General features: G+C 39.4%; 1 protein-coding gene and 1 long non-coding RNA gene across 16 annotated transcripts in view; one reads left to right on the forward strand and one right to left on the reverse strand.

Moving 5' to 3' along the window:
• Window positions 1–11,584, reverse strand: part of OTUD1 (OTU deubiquitinase 1) — a 51,328-nt gene extending 39,744 nt beyond the window's left edge. For 12 of the 15 annotated variants that reach the window (XM_072954911.1, XM_072954917.1, XM_072954910.1 and 9 more), the window contains exon 1: window positions 9,463–11,584. In XM_072954911.1, the coding sequence (XP_072811012.1) occupies window positions 9,719–11,182 (1,464 nt within the window). In that variant the 5' untranslated portion in view covers window positions 11,183–11,584 and the 3' untranslated portion in view covers window positions 9,463–9,718. Of the gene's footprint in view, window positions 1–4,050; window positions 4,140–9,462 lie in introns of all 15 variants that reach the window. The other 3 variants (XM_072954923.1, XM_072954912.1, XM_072954926.1) reach the window with 3 other exon arrangements.
• Window positions 10,072–17,262, forward strand: LOC140691380 (uncharacterized). Its single transcript, XR_012067011.1, has 2 exons — window positions 10,072–10,255; window positions 16,762–17,262. It is a non-coding gene; the product is annotated as an uncharacterized lncRNA (long non-coding RNA).
• Window positions 17,263–22,620: the final 5,358 nt, after the last annotated feature.

Raw genomic sequence — 22,620 nt, forward strand, 5'->3', positions numbered from 1 at the left:
ACATAGAACTTGGAAGAATATGTAATTTATTAAAGTAATTGTCATTATTACATACACACATATATATTTTAATCAAATAGTTCAACACAGTTTCAAATGAAAAACAATGAGTCCCCTGCCACAACCTTCCCCTTCCCCAGAGGTAACTAGTGTCAATCCTTTAAACTTCATTCTGGCATTTGCCTCCATATTTTAAAATAATGTGCTTATATGATTATGGTCATGTGAATTTTTAATTAATATAAATGTAATCTGTATTAATATACATACATATGATATAGTTATATTTAATAGAAATATTAAAATACTTCTTGATTTTTAGATATTATAGATTAATTTTCTATTATGGAAGAATTTAACTCTCTTCTCCCCTCCCACACATACACACTCTTCCTCTCCCTTCTCAATATATTTCATTTTTGCTAAATTAGTTTTCAGGGTGTATGTTTTATGATTATGGAAGGCAGCTATGCTCACCACTCTACTGCCAGTGCCATTTTATGATAATGTGATTATCTTTCACAGTTGAGTATACACACTTAATGGGTTTTAGTTATATTTCCTTTTTTGTACAACTTTTTGTTCTCCCTAAAAGTATTTTAGGGAGTAATTGTCTTCCCTTCCATTGCTTAGTTTTCTGTGTTCCTCTCACTGGTCTATCCCAAACCTATTCAACACAGTGTCAGTCCTTACCAAAGATATTCACACTTGTTAAGCAATTTGCCTTCTGCATCTTTCTTCTCAACCACTGTCTTTGTTCTATCTCTTGAAAACCTATTAGTCAAATATTGGGCTTCCAAGATTAATCTCATTTTCTTATTTTGTCCCTATTTTCCATTCTATGTCTTCTTGTTCCACTTTGAGAGATTTCCTCCACTTTATCTTCCAAACTTCTACTGAATATTTAACTTGAGCAGTGCTATTTTTAATTCACAAGAGTTCTTTTTAAAAATAGCAATCCCTTCTCCAAGATCTTGATCTTTTCTTATCTCTCTGAAGATATCAATTATAGATTTACTTTTTTCTTATTTTAGCTTTTCTTCCACTCACTGCATTGTTTCCTACTTCTTTCCTTTTCACTTGCTGTTTCGTTTTCATTTGTCCATGTCTCTCTTTTTGAGATGATGTAAACCACATCAATTTGAGCCCCAGCCAACTTGGCTCCAAAGACTTTTTTTTTTTTAACTTTTAAAATCTATGCATTTTATTGTTGGTAAATTATACCTCAATAAAAAAAGACAGAGAGGGATAAAATTTGAGGATCAAAAAGCCATAAAATCATACCAAGTAAATTTAGACTCTGAGCAATACAATGTTCTATTTTCTTGTCCTAGACCTGTTGGCCACCTGGATGTCTTCTTTGGAGAAATGTCTAGATCTTCTGCCCACTTTTTGATTGAGTTGTTTGGTTTTTTGGTATTAAGCTGTATAAGCTGTTTGTATATTTTGGAAATTAGTCCCTTGTGGGTCTCGTCATTTGCAAATATTTTCTCCCATTCTGTAGGTTGTCTTTTTGTTTATGGTTTCCTTTGCTGTGCAAATGCTTCTAAGTTTACTTAGGTCTCATTTGTTTATTTCTGCTTTTATCTCCATTATTCTAGGAGCTGGGTTGAAAAAAATATTGCTTCCATTTATGTCAGAGTGTTCTGCCTATGTTTTCCTCTAGGAGCTTTATAGTATCTGGTCTTATATTTAGGTCAAAGATCTTTCTTATGAGCAAAATAACTTGTGCAAGATATGATTATTACAGCCACCAGTTATTAGGGATCTACTACCACATAGCCTGTGAGTCTGCATAGTACTCAGCACAGCACCCACTCTTCTCCAGGCAGTCAATATTTGTTGAATGAATATTTGTATTTCCAACATGTATTTTCCTTTACTTTTCTTACCAATTCAGCATACTAGCAAGGCTTGCTCAGGGCATCTTCTCACCTCAACAAAAGCAGACACACTGGCCCATGTATTGTTGCCTGTGTTCCTTGGCTCTCTTTTCTCTAGGGATCAGACAGACCACCACACTTCTCCTGACAATACATTCTTACAACAGGATAGACAGACAGACATATAAACAGATAATATAGATACAGATTTGAGTTAGTCATGGCTTTCTTCACATCATTCACTTTTGATTTTCTCCTGCTAAAGGTATGCTTGTAGTACAGCTGCCCTGACTTAACTGAGAGAACCCCCTCCTGCTTAAAAAGAACTTTAGTGACCATCTCTTGGGGTAGGTTATCTTTGCATTTGGCTGTTCTGACCCAAGTATACAAAGATTCTTATTAACCTTAACTTCAGAGGGGAAGTCTCATCCTTAAAATTATTCATATGATCTTTATGTGGAGCCTCTAGCCCACTAAGTACCCACTAATGGTATGTTTGTTTTTTCTAAGAAGCTGAGGTTTCCTTATTTTCTTTTAAAGACTTAGTAAATCAGTAAAAATTAGGAAAGATCACCTAATTTTAAGCAGACTAGAGCACATAAAACTATTCTAAAAGAAAATCCAGCAGGACAATGTAAAAGAAAAATAATTAGAAAATTATTAAAAAGAGGAGAAAGCAAAATTAGCAACACCCTAGAGAAGCAAGATCTATAAAAACCTAAAAAAGGAAAAAGTTTAATATACTCTTCTTTCTGAAAAAAACCGAGGCTTGTGCTGAAGGCTAGATTTTCAAGACATTTCTCATATACTAAAGAACAATTACGAATAGAAATAGAAATAGAGCAGCCTTCTCAAGATATGGAAGACTTTTCAACCTGTATATATTCAACCTGTGGCAAATGCATTGTTGAGGAGCCAATCAGGAACCTTAAATTATGGCCACATTAATTCTTTCGTATCTTTGTAATGTGAAACAAGTTATGTAAATATTATTCACTTTATTCCCAGATACCTCAATATTACAATTTTCTTCTTAACTTCTTTTTGTTACAACAGCTTAGCTTTACTCTTAAAATTGCACTATCTATTCCTGGGCCAAGGAATGGAATGGGCCAAGACGTCTTCTAAATCAGTATAGCCATCTCTTTGCAAACTGCCACAATTCTGAGTAGTAGTGACGTCTGCCAACAGTCAATCGATAAAATGAAAAGGTAATGAAAATCTGTCAGAGAACTACTTTCTATTAAAAAATTCAACATACGTCTTAAATCTCTCTCTTCTTTGTCCTGGAATTCTGTATAAACTGGAATTACTGAGGACTTCTCTACATACCTGGAATATCCACTATTTACTGAGACACGAGCATTGTTTAAAGTCAAAAGCGTAATTGTTTACTCCCCCAGTCTGCACTTTTCAGCAAGATGGCAAAGGCAGTGAAAATGACACCTAAGTAGGAATTTCCTGTGTTCTTCTACTTCTTTCATTCCTGTTACATCACCAGGATAGCTCAAGTTTCACTGCGAGAAACAAAAAGTGAATGTTTCCTGTTGGTCATTAGAACGGAAAATCTTGAGTTTATTTTACAAATTGGCTGCACAGGTGTTATGTGACACACCGGAATAAATGCCCTCCACAATTACCTATGGTGTACTCCCCTCTGTTGTACCTTGATAAGCTAAGAAATACAACCACATGGTCCATTGCTAAAATTATTCAGAGAACTTCTAAGTGGAACATTTGTTTAGACGCAATCATTACTTCAAGCGTACATCATTGAGGTTGCCTGTGTACGCATTGCCCACCTACTTGGGATCAACACTTGCTAAAATCATTCCAGTTCAAAGTATGAAAGGCCGCGAGGAAGCAGGGCAGGGGGTGGGAAGAACAGCTGAGGGCTCTACTTTAAAATATAAAATGCACATATACAACTGGAATTTTTTTTAAATTGTCATTGTCTAAATTCTATCTGTCAGCATATAAATGCAGGGGGCCTACTGAATCTGTTCAACCATTCTAATCAATATGATAGAAAAACATTTCCTTTCAGGGAAAGGGAAGGCCAAGAAGAGGAAGATCAAGTTATTTACACATTGAAAACATAACACGTTTATTAAAGAAGGATCAGAGAGAGGAAATTCAAAAAAGAGCAGGCATATCTATACTAGACCTGTGTGTGTACACCATGATTTGGAGTCTTCAATGAATAGCTGATATTTGAACTGCTTCATAATTGCCACACCTTGGTGGACTGGAAATCTAAATGCAAAAATGCAGAGCATAGTAACTAGACTTATTATGGTGATCATTTTGAAATGTATAGAAATATTAAATGACTATGTTGCACACCAGGAACTAACATAATGTTGTAGGCCTACTGTGTTTTAAAATCAAACATACATATAGAAAAAGAGATCAGGTATGTGGTTACCAGAGGTCAGGGATGGGGGAGGAGGGATTGGATGAAGGCAGTCAGAGGATACAAACTTCCAGTTATAAGATAAATAAGCAGTGGGAATGTAATGTACAACATGATAAATAGAATTAGCACTGCTGTACGTTATATATGAAAATTGTTAAGAGTAAGTCCTGAGAGTACTCATCACAAGTGAAAATTATTTTTTCTATTTCTTAAATTTTGCATCTATATGAGATGATGGATATTCACTAAACTTACTGTGGTAATCATTTCATGATGTGTGTAAATTTTATGTTGTACGCCTTAAACTTACACTGTACTGTATGCCAATTATATCACAATAAACTGGAAGAAAAAAAGAATCACGAAACTTCAAAAGATTTGTCTATTTAAAAAGTTAAAACTTTGGTATGTTAAAAAAAACACCCTTAGGAAACATAAATACTATTGATAAAAAAGCGTTAAGCAAAAAAAGACAGTGGCAGGTTCATGCTACAAAGGATTACACATGGCAGAGAGGAAGCAAAATATTACCCAGGCAATGCCAAGTCAACTCCAATTTTACAGATTAGGATAACCCCATGTTGTTTTGTTTTGTTTTAATATGCCAAAGCACACCCATGTTCCTTAACCAGACACACTCAGCACTTCCATGATACCACCAAAGAATGCAAAAGGCAAAAAAGGCTCTCTGGTTGACCAAAAACTAAAGCTTAAGCACATTTCTCATAGCAGAGCATCCTAGTTCCAAAATGGAAACCCATTTCCTATTCTCTTATTCTGACAAGCATGTTGGATGGTGTCTCTAATTCAACACGGGAAGTCATGGTGGAGAATTAGCGCTGGAAAGTGACAGTGATGAGAGAAACCAGAAAGAATATGAGGGAGGAGACAGGAAAATATAAAACATGAAGATACAAATCCCAGAACTCTGAGATCCTTCAAAGTATAAAGCGCCTGTCACGCCTCAGCAATCTACCAAGGCTTCACGGACCCATACCCAAGCCAACGTGAGACCCCTCAGTTATCAAGGGAAGATTAAACTATACTCAGTTATTTTACGAAGGCAAATAAGTATACCACAGATCACTTCTTAAGGGATTTTATCAAAAGCAGTTGTTTTATATTTTACAAATAAATGGACTATTCAATTATTTAGAAAATTCACTTCTGAGAAACCAAGCTAGGTAAGGTTTTACTATGAGAAATGATGGCAGTGAACTCTCTGACCTTTGCTCATAGAATAATTGTCACTGCCCTAGTTTACAGCAGTAGGAAATACACTGACTTTCCCCTCAATAGATCTGTTCTGATCTGATTCATGCTACTCGCCCAGGCCCCATACCAATGGCATAAGCATGCAGTCAGGACTATTGAACACAACAGTCCTAAATAAAGCATGCTTGAAATCGGTCCAACATCTCCTCCCCAACAACGCCACTGAACGAAAACACAGCAAAACTAGGAATTGCTGTAGACTGGACTTGGGATAGGTGTAACCCTTAGAGCAAGTCAGAGCAAGTCCCTTCAGTCATGGCAACACCTTCAAAATCACTTCAAATTAGTTAAGTACTACTTTTAAATAACCTCAGCTCAGTTCTCAAGATGTTTGGAAGATGACACAAAGATAAAATCAACAAATTCTAATTTTTGGTTTCAAAATCTATTTTTTTCCATTATAGTATTCAACACTTTAAATACTCCTTTTATAACACTACCTCAGTTTAAAATGCTCAGAATTACTTTGTCAGTGATAATTCCCAATAATTGTGGAGTCATACCATGTTTATTTAATTTCACATCCACCAGCTAAGTATTTTCCAAAGCTCGTATTTCCCCTCAACAAATATTTACTGAGCATTTACTCTGCTAGGTACTGGGTTGGAACCCAGGGACTCAACAAGGAACATAATATAGTCCATGCCCATTGCACTTAGCACATTTGAGGAATGAAACTGAATTAAATGCCACCTAGTTTCTCAGTGCCTCTGAGTTTAGTTACACTCTAGAGATGTCGGGAAAAAAAGCCTGGATTTATGATTTCATGTGACAAATAACTTAAATTTGAACATGTTACACATTTGAAGTATACACTCTTGAATTCTTCCAGTACATTTACCTATACATTAAATTATCTTAATGTCCAAAGGTCTAAAACCTATTTTCATTGTCAATGCTTTCCCATCATTCGAGCACACTGATTATCATGGAAAAATTTTAAACTTTCTCATCTCTTTGGGAAAAAGGAAAAACACGTAAAATACATTTTAATAAAGTAGTGAGATTATCTTAAGATCCTTTTTTTTTTCTCAGTACGAAGAATATGAAAACATTGCGACGTGAGTCTATATTTACCCAAGCTGAAGCTAACCAATTCCGATGTTCGAGGGACGCTGAGGCATTTCCTCTCCTCTATAAAATGTGGTTTTTGAGAAAAGGCTTTGTGTCTAATGAAAACGTTACTGTATAAAGCATACGGACCCCAGGTTTAGAAGACTGCAACTGAAGAATCACATGTACATGTCCTGGTGCTGCTTATCACTAACGGTTTACTACTCAGTCCAATTAAACACACTAGCACAAGTCAATTTTAGAGAAAAGTGAGTGGAAAATGAACAAAAGGATCAAGGAATTAGGTTTTAGGTTTTCACCAAAATCATTAAGTACTCTGCCATTTTAGTTTTTAAATGAAACAGTAATAAAAAAAATCACACTAATAGTTATTTGTATCATAGTTTTTATCTATGTACCACTGGAGTAAAATTTTCAAGTTAATCATATGATTTCCATATTAATTTATCTGAAAACACAATTGGATTTACTTAGAGTTTATCCTCCCCATCACATTTTATGGCAAATGCAGTAAACTCTAAACTTTAGCTCACAGCATGGACTGTTTCCTTCATACAGCTTTGAGCCTCTTAGCTTCTATATGGGTAACTGAAGGAATGAACTGTTTAATAAATGTTTGCTAAAAGGAAATAAAAGTCAACCACATTTCCACCTCTTCCACAGCTCAAGTCCTCAGTGACCCAAGATTGCTACTGCTAACACAGAAAACTGGTATGAAAGTAGAGAACAAACATGGAACATAAGGGAGTGATGAATATTGCATTTCTTCAAAAAAGCTAAGCCATAGAAAGAGGATGGGAAAGACATAAACCTTTCAGGCAAGACAACCAAAATAATATGTTGCCATGTAATATCATCTTGGGAGCCATTTAATTTTATGTAAACATATCACTCTCTTTGAGAATCTCAATCAAGGACTCGGGATCCTAATTTGAAAATGAAACACAACAACACAGAGGAACCTGTTTCCTCAAAGCAGTAATGGGCTTACAGAATGCTTTTTAAGAATTCGTATCTAATCAAGTCTGTTCACTCCTTGTGTAAATGTTAAGTATCCCCCAAATTCATACACATCTAAATCAAGTGGAGACAAGGAGAGAAACCACACTTTGCTGCATAATTCAAGTGAAAGAATTTCCTTCTTCCCAAGTTGCATACTTAGTGAAACCATGAAGCAAGCCTTCTCTTACCTAAAAATCAAAGATTCATAATTAAGGCAATATTGAAACCTTTGACAAATTGTCTTTCCTTGAAAACCAACAGCACCCTTCCAAAAATGATTAAGCAACAAACTCAAAGACAACTGTGTCTATATAACCATGACATCAACTGAAAAGTGAAAAATCCAAAATAGCCGTTGTTGATTCTGCAATAAACATACCGACATTATGTACACAGAGGCACTTGTCAACTGAATGATAACACATCTTAAAATTAACGGATTCCCATGATCTCAAGAGACTAGTTAAAAGTTAGGATAAAAGGGTGCTGCTTTGGTTACTGTTTAAAACATTAAAATCTGTGCTGAGAGATTTTATATACTACAAAATCTATACTTAGACATTGTGCTAGTTAATACCACACTTGAACTTCCCTGTTCATTAGCCAATGGGTACATCTATAGTTTTCAGTAGGATTATAATTAGAAATACTGAGAACAATTTCCTGAGTTATTCCACTTTTAAATTACATTTCATTAAGACTTATCCTTTGAAATTACTGATTATCCTACCCTGTTCATGTGAAAACTTAAGAAACCTCTCATAATTCTGACATCTTTACACATGAAAAGAAAAACTGTATATAAGAAAAGTACTACAGACATCACTTTGTCATTTGAAAAATCACTTTAGCCAAAGACACTGTAAAAGTAAAATTATGCATTTTATTCACTCATTCCACCAGCTGAGAACTGCTCTATTGTACAAACACAGTACTGTACAAAAAAAATCACAAAATGTTACAAAATAAAAAAGTACAAACTGCATTACTTAATAAATAGAACTAAAAGTAGTTAAAAGTGGAAATGAGAGAGGTTTTAGGTTGGAAACACTGTTTGACCCAGCAAACCATAAAAGCTCTGTATACAGATATTTTTATTTGTACAAAATGCAGTCCTATTTTGCCTTTGGAAAGAATTTTAAAGGAACAGACTATTAAAACAGTATTCTCCTGCTATAAAGTAACTGCCAAGGTTGGCTGGAGGCATTTATGCCATTCATTTTTGAATCTCTCCATTGAATCCAAGAAACTATATATAAAGCAGGAGGCTTATCTTGTCACCAAGTCTTCCATCATGTTAAGATTCCTTTTCAACAAAACAACAAATATAAATAAAAATAACAAAGAGCACCAGACAATCTAAACATCAACCAGAGTACAGAATAATCACTCTGCCATCAGCAAACATCAGGCTTGCATTCAAGTAAGAGCTGGTACTAGCCCTTAAGTATTTCTTTAAAGGTTGACCTTTTCTAGAAAAATAATGATTTTCAAAGCAACACATCTGTTTCATCAAAATGGAATGGGCCATCATCTGGCAATATGTATGCATCAACATCCATTTGAAATAATTGTCTAAGTATTGTAAAATTCAAATTCAACAACAGAAAATATTAAATCACAACTCTTCAAAATAATAAACTTCAAATAAAGCACTTCTCTCGATTTATGCTGGAAAGCTGTTTGTATAGACAAAACACATCATAGATGATGGTACACCAGTTTTTAAAAACGTTGTGCAAAAATATGTTTTTATAGAAAATAGATTATCAGGAATGAACAAATTTATATTGTGAGAAACCAGCTTACCAATTAAGTCGTGCCAACTTTATACAGCAACTCACAAATAGCAGTAGGATCAACCAAAGCTATCATAAAACATCATTTAGGTGCCCAGCAACCTTCAGCTCTGAGGAAAAAACATTCAAAAACACAATTAAGGCATTACACCTAAAGTAAATCTACTAGAGAGTTTGAAAGTGCTATTACCCTGTTAGCGTTCATATAATTCTCCAAACACAAATAAGGTTTGCCATTTTCCCAGGGCGGAGGTTTCTCAGACACTTCAAGAGCATGCATTTTGTTCAATATACATTTTGGATAGGGATATGGCCATGGACTTGGCAAGTTCTTCGTCGCGTTTTCTCTGCACTTGAGTCTGCCTGCACCAATTGTCATACTCCGGATTAGGATAGGAGTGATCTAACACCGCATCATAATGTCCGTTGCTGAGCCAACTGAGCCAAATGCTAGGCCTTAGGGAATCCTCTGGGCCCAAATAGTGAATCATGGTAGACACCGTGGGGCTCTCCAACCTCCCTCCAGTAGTTAGGTGTATATTCACGTTCAGCATCTGACCCATGGCCAGCAGTTCGGGGTACCCGGCCCACACCCCGTCTTGAGCAGCAGCGATGATAAACTCCCCGACGTCGCCCTCAATCAGGGGGCTAAACTGGTCAAGGTGGTCGGCGATGTAGTGCACCGTCTCCTCCCTCAGCTCCCAGTGCAGGCTCTGGTCCCCGTACACCGCCTTGCTGACTGCTCGGTAGAGACAGTTGCCGTCGGGAATGATGTGAAAACGGTACTGGTTCCTCTGTCGCAGGTACTTGTCCTGCCTCTCCACCTCCACCAGGTACAGGGCCAGTTCCTCGTCCGGTGGATCCGACGTGGAAACGACCACTGCCTCGGCCGCGCCGCCCTGGGCTGCCTCGGCGCTCCGAGCCGGGGGCGCCTCGGCCTCCGAGTCGGGCCGCCGAGGCTCTTCGGCGCCGGGAGGCTGGCTACGGTCTCCGGCCCGGTCCCAGCCCCGGAAGCTCCTCTCCGCCGGGCGTTCCTCGGCCCACGGGCCGCGGCCGGGGCCGGGTTCCAGGCTCCCCGGGGGCGGCGCGGGGCCTCGGTGCTTGGCGGCGGCCAGGGCCTGGCGGTGCTCGCTCAGTCGGAAGTTTCTGTCGGGACCCTCGCGGGCCGCGTCCAGGCCCGCACACTCGGCGCCGTCGGGCCTCAGCAGCTCCTCCAGGGGCCAGGCCATGGAGCCCCGCCCCTGCGGGACGGGTGCGCCTGGCAACGGGGGCAGCAGGAGGCAGCGGCAGGCCGGGGCGGCGGGCACCGAGGCGCCGGGCTCGGGGCCGCGCAGCAGGAGCCGGTCGGCGCCCAAGGCCCGCACGGTGATCTGCGCGGTGGACGTGTAATGCGGCGGCAGCGGCGGCTTGCAGGACCCGCCGGACGGCCCGGCGGCGGCGGCGGCCGAGGCGGGGGCGGCGGCCCCGGACACCACCTCGAAGCAGGAGGAGAAGGCGGGCATCTTGGCGGCGGGGGCGGCGGCGGCTTCGCGGGGCTCGGCGGCCGCGGCCGGCTGGCACTCACCGGTCTCGGGCTCCGGCGCGCCGCTGGCAGGTCCCGGCGGCTGCAGAGAGACCGTGAACGGCGCGGGGGCTGCGGCGGCGGCGGCGGCAGGCGGAGCGGGGGCTGCGGCCGTGGGACCCGGGCCCCCGGCTGGGTAGTGGGTGTAGACGCTGCTGTAGAGCTGCATGTCCCTGCCCGCCGCTCGGCCCCTTATAGGCCCGCGGAGCCCCGGTGAGGGGACACACCCTCCGGGCCCGGGGGAGGGGGGCGGCCGCGCGCGGTGACCCAGTGCCCCGGGAATAGAAATGAGCGAAGGGCCGCCCGAGCGTCAGGAGCCACAAATAGCGCCCAGGTCCCCGCCAAATTCCTGCTGCGCCACAGCGCGCGGTGGGGGCGGGGAGGGGACGCGCTCTCGATCCCGGCCGGCGCGCCCGGCCCGTAGACCCGGGGCGCCGCGCCCGCTGCCGCTGCTCCGGCCCGCGGCGGCCGCTGGGGACACTCGGAGGAAGCCGCCTGCCCCGCTGGAGCGCGTCCCGCGGGCGAGGAGCTGAGCAGGGCGCGTGGAGGGGCCGGGAGGCGGGGCCGCGGTTGTTTACCTCAGGCTGCGCGACAGTGTCACGTGTCCCCGCTGGAATGCGCGGCTCGTCGCGGCATCCCGGTTAACCGAGCGGGCTCGCCCCGCCCCTCCTGCTCGCCACGCCCCTTTCTGTGACGTCACGGGCGTGGCCTGCGGCGCGGGCAGAGGGCGCGCGGGCGGGAGCGCAGAGGCTCCGAGTCCTGCGCAGCTAAGGGGCTTTGGCCGCTTCCCTACATCAGTCGCAGGTTTTGGACCCGCGGCTGGGTGGGCGCTGCTTGGGCCGGGCTAGAATGCTTGAAAGAGTGCGCTTCGGAATGGAGGACCGATCGCTGCCCTAAAAGCCGCGTGGCCTCTGCAGGATCAGAGCACCACTGCAGTCTTTTTCATTTCATTCCTCTGATGGTATTGTTAACGTAGCTTGACGCCGCCTTTCTCCCCAGGACCTTGCTCCCCTGCTAAACCGAAACTTTTCGGCACCCCTAACCCATGTCGACAAGCAAATGCAAGACTTGGGCGAAATACCAAATGCCTCACTACCTCTGGCCTTTTGAAAATGGGTGTAGCTGCTAACCAGAGGCCAGAGGCAAAGTAGACGGGGTCATGATGGATTCTGAGAATGTTGAAATGGAATAGAATATTGAAAACAGTTCTACCTAACTGTGTTAGTTGTCCGTGTTTGTAGAGGAAAGCCATAATATTCACATGATCAACCATGTACTGAATATAGTAGTGGGCTGCTTTTGCTTTATTCTGAGCTTTGATCACATGCTGAACTAGGGCTCTAAAACTTTCAAAGTGAACCTAGGAGCTGTCTCAGCGTTTGAGTGTGGGGGGAAATAGCTGAGGTTATGATATATGCCTCCCCTCACCCTTCCGCTGAAATGTAGATTCCACGAATGGAAAGACTTCATCTTGTTGGCTATTACGGTTACAAACGCAAGCACAGAGTTGAAACTAATTAATATTTACTGAATGAATTAATGAGCGAGGAGTTTCCAAGGCAGTGAAGCCAGTTTTACCATCTCCTGACCAGGGTTTTTAATTTGCCATGGTAGGTGTGACTGGCAGGATCCCAGCAGCTTTTGCTCAGGTCACTTGAACCTGTTAGGTAAATCAGCTCAGAAGGAAAAACAACCACGTAAATACGTAACCAGCTTTTCGCTTGTAAACCTCTCTGGCTAAGTAGAAAAGAGAAATTACTTAGGTTTCATCAATGATTTGGGGGTTATCTCCTGCTCTGTGTATTCAGCTGTCTTTAGCCTTTCAGTAGCTGGCGTTCTGAAACAGAAGACAAAACTACTAGCAATAAAACAATCCTCAAATAGTATTTACTGAGTGCCCATTGTGTGCCTAGCAGAGATAGAAAACAGGAGCATGGAGGGAGATAAGAAAACTTTTTTTTTTAATTTAAATCCTAAAGCAAGCTTGTGTTTTGAACAGACTAGGGTAAACACAGTGGGGGGAAATAAGGCTAGGTACACAGAAGACAGACTAGATTTGATGTACGAAATTAGGAATGTCAAAAAAACCAAAATTCAGTCATTAAATTTGATATTCTGATTGGCTTTATTAAGCAATCCAGGCTTAATTCCATCAGGCAGCATCCCAACTAGCTACTAGAAGGGGTTGAACAAAATGGAAACTTTTTTAGTAGGAAGAAGGGTGGGGCCTTCTTAATAAAGAGTCATTAGAAAAAAAAATTATTTTTAGTTCAGGACTTTTGGAGGAGGCAAGGCTAAGGTCGGTCAAGTGTTTTATCAGGCAGATTGCTTCTTCTTCCTCTAGGGGATGAAGAAGGCCTACAGGACAGATGACCTCATTGGTGCTGAGCAGATGATTCCAAACTGGTTGATTAAGATTACATTTCAGCAGAAAGTTGAAACTGCAATGTAATCTTTGTTAGTTGTTATGGGGCCCATTTTGGGCCTATTTCTTTCTTTCTTTTTTTAACAGGAAAACAAATATAAACAAAGATGCAAAGATTTGAGACTTTAACGTATGTGAAGGCTCTTTGTTTTTTTGGGTTTTTTTTTTCATTTAGTTTCTGTGGGGACAGCGCGTCTATAACACTGCATATTCACTGCGAGACTCAGTGCCATTCTGTACCTTGGTCTGGAAAATCTTCCTAGAAGAAATGGTACTTCAAGAAGCTCAAAGCAGGGATGATTGCCAGCCTTGGAAATGAGAGTTGTTTTCTGCCCTTGGAGTGTGACAGAAAGCAAGGCCTTGCAAGTGATAGCAAAAAAGTTAGGGTGGGAAAGAGGGAGCAGCAGATCTGATTCCTTGATACTCCATCTGAAAAGAATTCCTAATGATTCCCTTCTGGAAAATCATCTGTCTAGCATATTTGGGGGCTGTGCAGAAAACTGGCAGAAGTTTAGGAAACTAGGTTTCTAAACCAAACCAGTTATTGAATAGGCTAGAAAAACAGGAAATTTCATCAACTATCCACCAAAAGATAGCAACAAGACAATCCACAGATTAAAACAAATCAAAAAGGACAAGTCGTTTAATCAATGAATATTTATTGAGCACCTGCTATGCTTCCAGCAAGGTGTCAATTACAGGGACTTTAGAAACAGATTCTGTCCTGCAGCCCAGGCAGCAGAAATCTAGGCACCAAAGGCATCTTTGTAAAATAGCATTCAATCCTGGCATGTTTTTTGAAGGTATATATATCTAAGTACCACCATCCCTAAGCTACAGTCCTTAAAAGACAGTAAAATTCCCAACCTCTTCTCCTCCCCTCAAAATAAAGCTTTTAAAAATATAAACATTTGTCGATTTATTCACTTATTAAAGAATCATTTCTTTACAAACCTAGCATGAAAAATAATCTTGAAAAAGAACAAAGTTGAAGGATTCATGTTCCCAATTCCAAAACTTACCACAAAGCTACAGTTATCAGGACCATGTGGTACTGGCATAAAGATAAACTTACAGATCAATGGAATAGAACTGAGAGTCCAGACATAAAGCTGTATGTTTATGATCAATTGTCTTTGACTGGGTGCTCAGATAATTCAATGGGAGAAAGAACAGCTTTTTCAACAGTGCTGGGACAACTAGATACCAAAGAATGAAGTGATACCCCTCAACATATATAAAAATTAACTTAAAATGTATCAAAATAAAGAGTGGAAACTATCAAATCCTTAGAAGATATTTGAGGCAGAAATCTCAGTGTCCAGAAAGTAGGCAATAGTTTCTTAGCTATGACACACACACACACACACACACACACAAAACAACAAAAAGAGAAAAATAGGTAAATTGGACTTCATCAAAACTGAAAACTTTGTGCTTCAAAAGACACCATAGAAAAAAATGAAAAGGCAAACCGAATCATGGAAAACTATATTTATAAATCATATATCTGTAAGGACTTTGAAATATGAAAAGAATATACAAACAAGTGTTATAATTCAATGATAAAAAGACAAATAACCCAGTTTTTTAAATGGACGAATAATTTGTATAGACATTTCTCCAAAGAAGGTATACAGTCAGTAAGTGCATGGAAGAGCACTCAACATCATTAGTCATTAAGGAAATGTAAATCAAAACTCACAGTGACATACGCTTCACACACACTTGGATGGCTATAATTAAAAAGACAGACAGTAGCAAGTGTTGATGAAAATAATGGAGATATTAGAACTCTTATACGTTGCTTGTGGGATTTTAAAATGGAACTTTGAAAAACACTTTGAAAACGTTTTGAAAAACAATTTGGCAATTCAAGGTTACACATAGAATTATCACATGAACCAGTAATTACACTGCTAGGTATATAACCAAAAGATAAAAAGACATATGTCCATACAAAAAATATACATCAGTGTTCTAAGTAGCATTATTCATAATTGCCAAAAAGTGGAAACAACCCAGTTATCCATCAACAAATGAATAAACAAATGTGGTATAGCCACACAGTGAAATACTATTCAGCCATAAAAAGAATGAAGTGCTGATATGTGCTGCAACATGGGTGAACCTTATTGAAATTGAAAGAAACTAGACACAAAAGGCCACATCTGTATGACTCCATTGTTGTGAAATGTCCAGAATAGGCAAATTCATAGACATAGAAAATAGATTCATGGTTGCCAGGGGCTGGGGAAAAGAGGGGATGGGGGCTCACTACCAATGAGAGTGGATTTCTTTTGGGGCATGATGAAAATGTTTAAAGTTAGATTATGGTGATGGTTGCACAACTCTGTGAATATACTAGAAACCACTAAATTGAACATTTTTAAAGGATGAATGTTATGGCATATGAATTACATCTAAGCAAAGCTGTTTAAAAAAAAACAACCTACTATGTGCCAGGTATTTGATATAAAAAGATGATTATGTATTATTTATATAAAGTGTCTCAGCAGCAGCAACACTGACTTTGTGACATTATTCCAGAAATCACAGACATTTTATGTATCTTAATGATTTTTCTGACAAATTCCCTGCATTCTGTATAGCACTTAAACATAATTGTTAAATGATATCAAGGAGTTGAAACTTACCAAAACTAAATCATTTAGGCCTAGGTGGAAGGGATATTTGAGGAGCTGGGCTAGTGAAATGCTATTTGAATTTATACTTTGGTTTTTTCTTGAACTTTTTATGTAATCATCATGATATAAAAAATAATTTCACACTCTATCCAACAATGAATGAGCACCAATATGTCTAAAGCATATGGAAATATGTCCCAGTTTAACCGTACATAGAACCAGCCAAACTTAAAATATACAATACGTGGTGGAAAAGAGTCTGAAAAGTGCTTGAGACACAGCAGGCTCTCAACAGGTATTTCTGAATAAGTAAAACTGGAATGTCAGCAATAAAGGCAGGCATCCTGGGAAGCATTGTGTGGGTTGATACATATTTGTGCTATTAAACTGATAATTTAAAGTGAACAAATAAATAAATAAAGGGCACCATCTCATGCAAACACCACAATATTCTCTCTCCAGCACATTTACCACTGCTGACATGTCACTGGCTGGAAGTGAAATTTCCAGGCAGAAGTGAAAGCTCCTCTTAATTTTTTAAACCTTGTGGCTCTTCTGAAATTGTATTTATGAATATCGCTGAAAATCCTATTATCTGCAGATCTCATAACTCCAGAAAATCTAAATCAATTTATGGTAACTGGATCAAGTAATCAAGGTTTTTGCTTTTTATAGGAAGAAAAAAATAAGATGAAGAATGGAGAAGAAGCTGGAAAGTATATATAATCACTGACTTGTAGGTTTAGGCTGGGGAAAATGTGCAGATCCTTTTGGTGTATATTCCAACGGTTCCTCTAGTGATTAGCCATGTGTTTCAAGTCCCTACCTGTGCAATGGCATTTTTTCATCTTGCAGATTCAATGGAATATTGAAAGAAAGGAAAGAAGGTCAGAGTTGTCATTCACAAGTTGGTTCCAGTGGCATCATTTGCACAGAGTAGTCAGTCCCCATGAATAGTTTTGAATCATTCTAGCATGAAGGGGCGAAGCCCCAAACCTGAGGTGTTCCCGGCATTCCACTCATCAGACTTGGAATTATGTTAGGAAAGGAGTTATTAAACCAGACACTGTTCTGCTGCCTGCTTCTGGTTACCTTAGCCAATATAAAGATCAGATCTACTAATAATAACTAGTTTGGCTACTTGCAGAGGGAGAAATAAAAATATAGTCTATGGTCTATGATACGGTTTGAAAGTTTGTGTCCCCCCAGAACTCATACATAGAAATCTTAACCTGCAAAGATGATGGTATTAGGAGGTGGGGGGCTTTAGAAAGGGTTTAAATCACAAGGATAGAGCCCTCAGGAATGGGGCTAGTGTTTATAAAAGAGGTTCCAGAAGTCCCTAACCCCTATCATCATGTGAGGACAAAACAAGATACCCACCCTCCTCCGGCCCCAGAAGAAGGTCCTCACCAAAGCCCACCATACTGGCACCCTGATCTCAGGCTTCCAGCTTCCAGAACCTTGAGAAGTAATTTTCTGTTGTTTATAAATTACCCACTCTGTGGCATTTTGTTATAACAGCCCAAACGGATTAAGACAGCCCCTGTTGATAAAGGGCTTAACATCAAGTAGGGAAAACAAGACATTACACACACACACAAATGTTAAATAACAAAGCAGTGTACGCAGTAATCTGTTGCCAAGGGTGGTTCTGTTATAACTCAGTTGTCTGGTTGTGTGCCAACAGGTTAAATATCCACAATCTTCAGTGTTCACCTAGTAGTTAAACACTTGTAAGCACGAGAACACGATAACACGGCTTATGCCTCCTAGAGACAGATGGAGAAAGAGGAGGTTCCTTCTCACGCTGCTCTCCTTCTGTGTGGGTAGAAGGCCAGGCTGAGAGACACACACCCTCAATGACTAAGAGGTCAGCTGTAAAAATGCCCAACTGTTATGTAACTATTTCACCAAGACTCAAGGAAATGAAATGATGTAGGGTAGATGTGAAGTTCTTTCAAAATCACTTTGTATTATTTTAAAATAATACATGTTGTAAAAAATTAAAGTGATACAAACATGTAAAAATAAAAGTGACATTCCCTTCCAGCCCATCTCCCCTATTTCACACACCATTTGTTACAGATATTTCTGGAACTTTTATAGACATATACAGATTGTGTATTTTATATGCATAGGTGCCTGTAAAATTTTTTCATAGTGAGATTATACTGTGCATATATTCTTACACTTATGCCTTTTTTCTTTTTATTTAGCTTTTTTTATTGATTTATAATCATTTTACAATGTTGTGTCAAATTCCAGTGTAGAGCATAATTTCTCAGTCATACATGAACATACATATGTTCATTGTCACATTTTTTCCTCTGTGAGCTACCATAAGATCTTGTGTATATTTCCCTGTGTTATACAGTATCATCTTGTTTATCTGTTCTACAATTCTGAAATTCCGTCTGTCCCTCCCCACCCTCTGCCCCCTTGGCAACCACAAGTTTGTATTCTATGTCTGTGAGTCTATTTCTGTTTTTGTATTTATACTTTGTATTTTTGTTTTTGTTTTTGTATTTTAGATTCCACATATGAGCGATCTCATATGGTATTTTCCTTTCTCTTTCTGGCTCACTTCACTTAGAATGACATCCTCCAGGAGCATCCATGTTGCTGCAAATGGCGTTATGTTGTTGGTTTTTATGGCTGAATAGTATTCCATTGTATAAATATACCACTTCTTCTTTATCCAGTCATCCGTTGATGGACATTTCAGCTGTTTCCATGTCTTGGCTATTGTAAATAGTGCTGCTATGAACATTGGGGTGCAGGTGTCATCCTGAAGTAGGGTTCCTTCTGGGTATAAGCCCAGGAGCGGGATCCTGGGTCATATGGTAAGTCTATTCCTAGTCTTTTGAGGAATCTCCATGCTGTTTTCCACAGTGGCTGCACCAAACTGCGTTCCCACCAGCAGTGAGGGAGGGTTCCCTTTTCTCCACAGCCTCTCCAGCATTTGTCACTTGTGGATTTTTGAATGACAGCCATTCTGACTGGTGTGAGGTGATACCTCATTGTAGTTTTGATTTGCATTTCTGTGATAATTAGTGATATTGAGCATTTTTTCATGTGCCTATTGATCATTTGTATGTCTTCCTTGGAGAATTGCTTGTTTAGGTCTTCTGCCCATTTTTGGATTGGGTTGTTTATTTTTTTCTTATTGAGTCATATGAGCCGCTTATATATTCTGGAGATAAAGCCTTTGTCAGTTTCACTTGCAAAAGTTTTCTCCCATTCCGTAGGCTGTCTTTTTGTTTTACTTATGGTTTCCTTTGCTGTGGCCTTTTTTCTTTAACTAGTATATACTGAGCATGTCACAATATATTTTCATATATATTTCAAATATTTTCATAATATATTTCAATATTCAAATATTCATTGAAATATTCAATATTCAAATATATTTCAAATATCTTCATGCCACAATATAGAGGTCTATCTCATTCTTCTAATGTTCAGAAAAAATTTCCAAAGTATGAATGTGTGATAATGTATGTTTAATGACATTTAGATGGTGATGGTTTTAACCTCATCATTAGTCAAGCAGCGTCACAGAGCATCTTTGCACTCATATCTGCACCTTTATATGAGGGGTCCTAGGACAACTTCTAATAAACATTTTAGAAGGTAATTCATGAGAAGGCTTGTCAACCTGGGGAGGTTTTGAATGCCAGCAAAATCTGATTTGTTTGGGAAGTTATTGTATTTGCAAAGTATATTTTGTAACTCCAGTTTTCTGTAAGGCACAGGGAAAATAGCACATTGTATTTCTAAAGTCTTTCTCTTTATCCTATGTAAACTTACAGACATAGCGCTAATAAGCAGACATTTTGAATGAATAAATGAATGAAAGCAAAATGAAAAAAAATCATAGCTGGTCAACCACTGCAATTGTACATCTGAGCTTCCTATTTGATTTTCCAGGAACATCTTTCTGCTTAAGAATCTCAAACATCAAAGTTATAAAAAATAAAAACAAAAACAAAAACAAACTGCTGTGAAGCCAATACATTTTTCAATGTAAATGCGGTTTTATGGGATTTTTCATTATGAAAATAATACATGTTCATTGTAGAAAAATCAGAATCTATAAAGAAGCAAAAAAGAGGGAAAATTAAATACAATTTTAAGAAGTCCATCCACTAAAGAGACAACTCCTTGGCCAATTATTATTAGTATCAATGGTTCTCAAATGGGATGATTTGGCAATATCCAGAGACGTTTTTGGTTGTCACAACTGGAGGGACCAGGAGGTGCTGCTGCTGGTATCTAGTGAGTAAAAGCCAAGGATGCTTCTAAATATCCTATGGTGTATAGGACAACCCCCTACAACAAATAATTATCTGGGGCAAAATGTCAATAGTACGAAGGTTGACAAAGCCTGATATACACACACACACAATTTTTAACAAAAATGGGGTCAGACCTTAAAAAGTATACTATTTTTTACTTGATGTGTCAAAATACCTTTCATATGAAAAAATATACTTCTACAACATTTTTCTGTAATAGCATTTTAATAAATCAGTTATCCTTGAGTCTTAGAAATCTTATAACATCCTCACATGACGGCAGTCTGTAAGTTAAGTGCCAAATAGCATTTGCAGCAGGTAGATTTGCATTGTGTTACCTGCTTAATAATACCTTGGAATATGAAGAAAACTAAAGCAACTAAAGAATAGACACTTTAAGGTAATTGTTGCTTCTTCTGACTCTATAATTGCAGCGAAAGCTTTTCTATTTTTCACTGTGCCTCGGATTGTGTCTGTTTTAGTTACCTTGTTGATACGGCCGGTTCATCCAGTAGCTGACTGCAAAGTGGTATAAAGTACCATGAATTTGCATCTTCCTTTGTAAAGCTCTTTAAATTCTGGATTTCTCTATGCAATGGCTTTTCCACTTTTTTTTTTTTTACTGCTATCCACAAGAAATAGATTTTACACTGAGAACAAGTACACTACTGTATATATGCATAATACATAACACTTAACTTTACTATGTCTACGCACTGTATTTTATCTACTATTCCATTCCTTCTTTTAAAGATTGATTATAACCCCAAATTCATTTCATGGCCCACCAATGGCTGTGACTTGGAATTTGAAAATCACTGTGTTACATACAACCTCAGTTTTACTCCAATTAATCATTGTATTTACAGTATAAGCCAACCCTTTTTACTTTGATACATTTGCTGAGCAAATGGAATCATTGAAGAACAAGAAATTTTTCATTAAGTAAGCCAATCTATAATTTATGTTCTGAACCAGTACAAGTTTTGAAAGAGAAAGAGTTTCCTCTTAATAATTATTCCAGACATCAGGGGTAAATCAGAAGTGTCCCAGACAGAATAGCATGTGTGGTCCCCCTGTCAATTCCGACAGGAGAGAGAAGAGTTATTTCATGTTTTCCTGTTTTCTCCCACAGCACTCATTCTTCAGTTATATCCATGAAAACCTAGGATTTCTGATATTTGCTGAAGGAATCTTATAATTTGCTAATAGAAGTTAGAATTGGGGTCGACTTCAAAACTAAATGATTTTGAACAAATCTTTACCTCTCCCTGGCCCTTCATTATTTCAACTACAAAATCAGGGTTTAATGATTTCACTGATTCCTTTCATCCTTAAAATTGTATGACTTTATGCCATAGGAAATGACATGCAAACAAATTTTAAATATTAAAAAATATAAATGGGGGAACCAAATTATGTAATACCCTAGCCTTTCCCCAAAATACAATTTCTTAGGACATTTCAATACAAATACCTTAATAAGAATACCTGGGCTGGAATCAAACTGTAAGCCACCAAATAACAGAATTGGAGGCCTCAGGAGTGTTCCCTTCTCCTGTTAACCCAGCCACAACTTCAAAAATAAATAAATTAAAAAAAAGATAAGACGATTACATCTCAGATGTAACACAGAAGGACATAGAGAGAAGCAGAGCCTGTGACTGAAGAAAATGATGCTAGGAGGTTAAATGAGACTTCACAATTTTAAGAGTGCACCCTATTTAAAACCACAGTTGCCGAATAAGTCAATACTTGTAATTGTATTCAAGCTGAATAAACTACAGCACATATCATTTTAAGAGTTGCTGACCCTAAAGGGCATTTGTCCTGTTGTCACTGCCCAAGATCTTTTAAACACGTTTTTCTTACAGTAGGAGCCTTTCCTCCTTAGCTAGAAACCCGGGTTCATTCTCCCAGCCTCCCATGAAACTAGGTCCAAGATTTGACCTAGGCTGCAACATTGAACCCACCCACGGGCCCAGGATGTAAACTCTGAATGGAGTAACAGGAAGGAGCAGGCACACAGGGGAGGTCATTTCTGGCCAGGGTCACCAGCATCATCCATGTGAGCTGTGGTGTCTGAGAGAGCCCTGGCAGGGGGATCAGTGTCTTTCCTGGAGTGGTTCTTGATTCTTTGGGGTTGTTTCAGCTCAACGCCGACTTTCCTGGGGGGTTCTCTGAACCCCCAAAAGTTATTTAATGTATTTAAAACTATTTAGATTCAATGTTG

The sequence above is a fragment of the Vicugna pacos genome, chromosome 35 (assembly GCF_048564905.1).
Source record: "Vicugna pacos chromosome 35, VicPac4, whole genome shotgun sequence".
NCBI lineage: Eukaryota > Metazoa > Chordata > Mammalia > Artiodactyla > Camelidae > Vicugna > Vicugna pacos.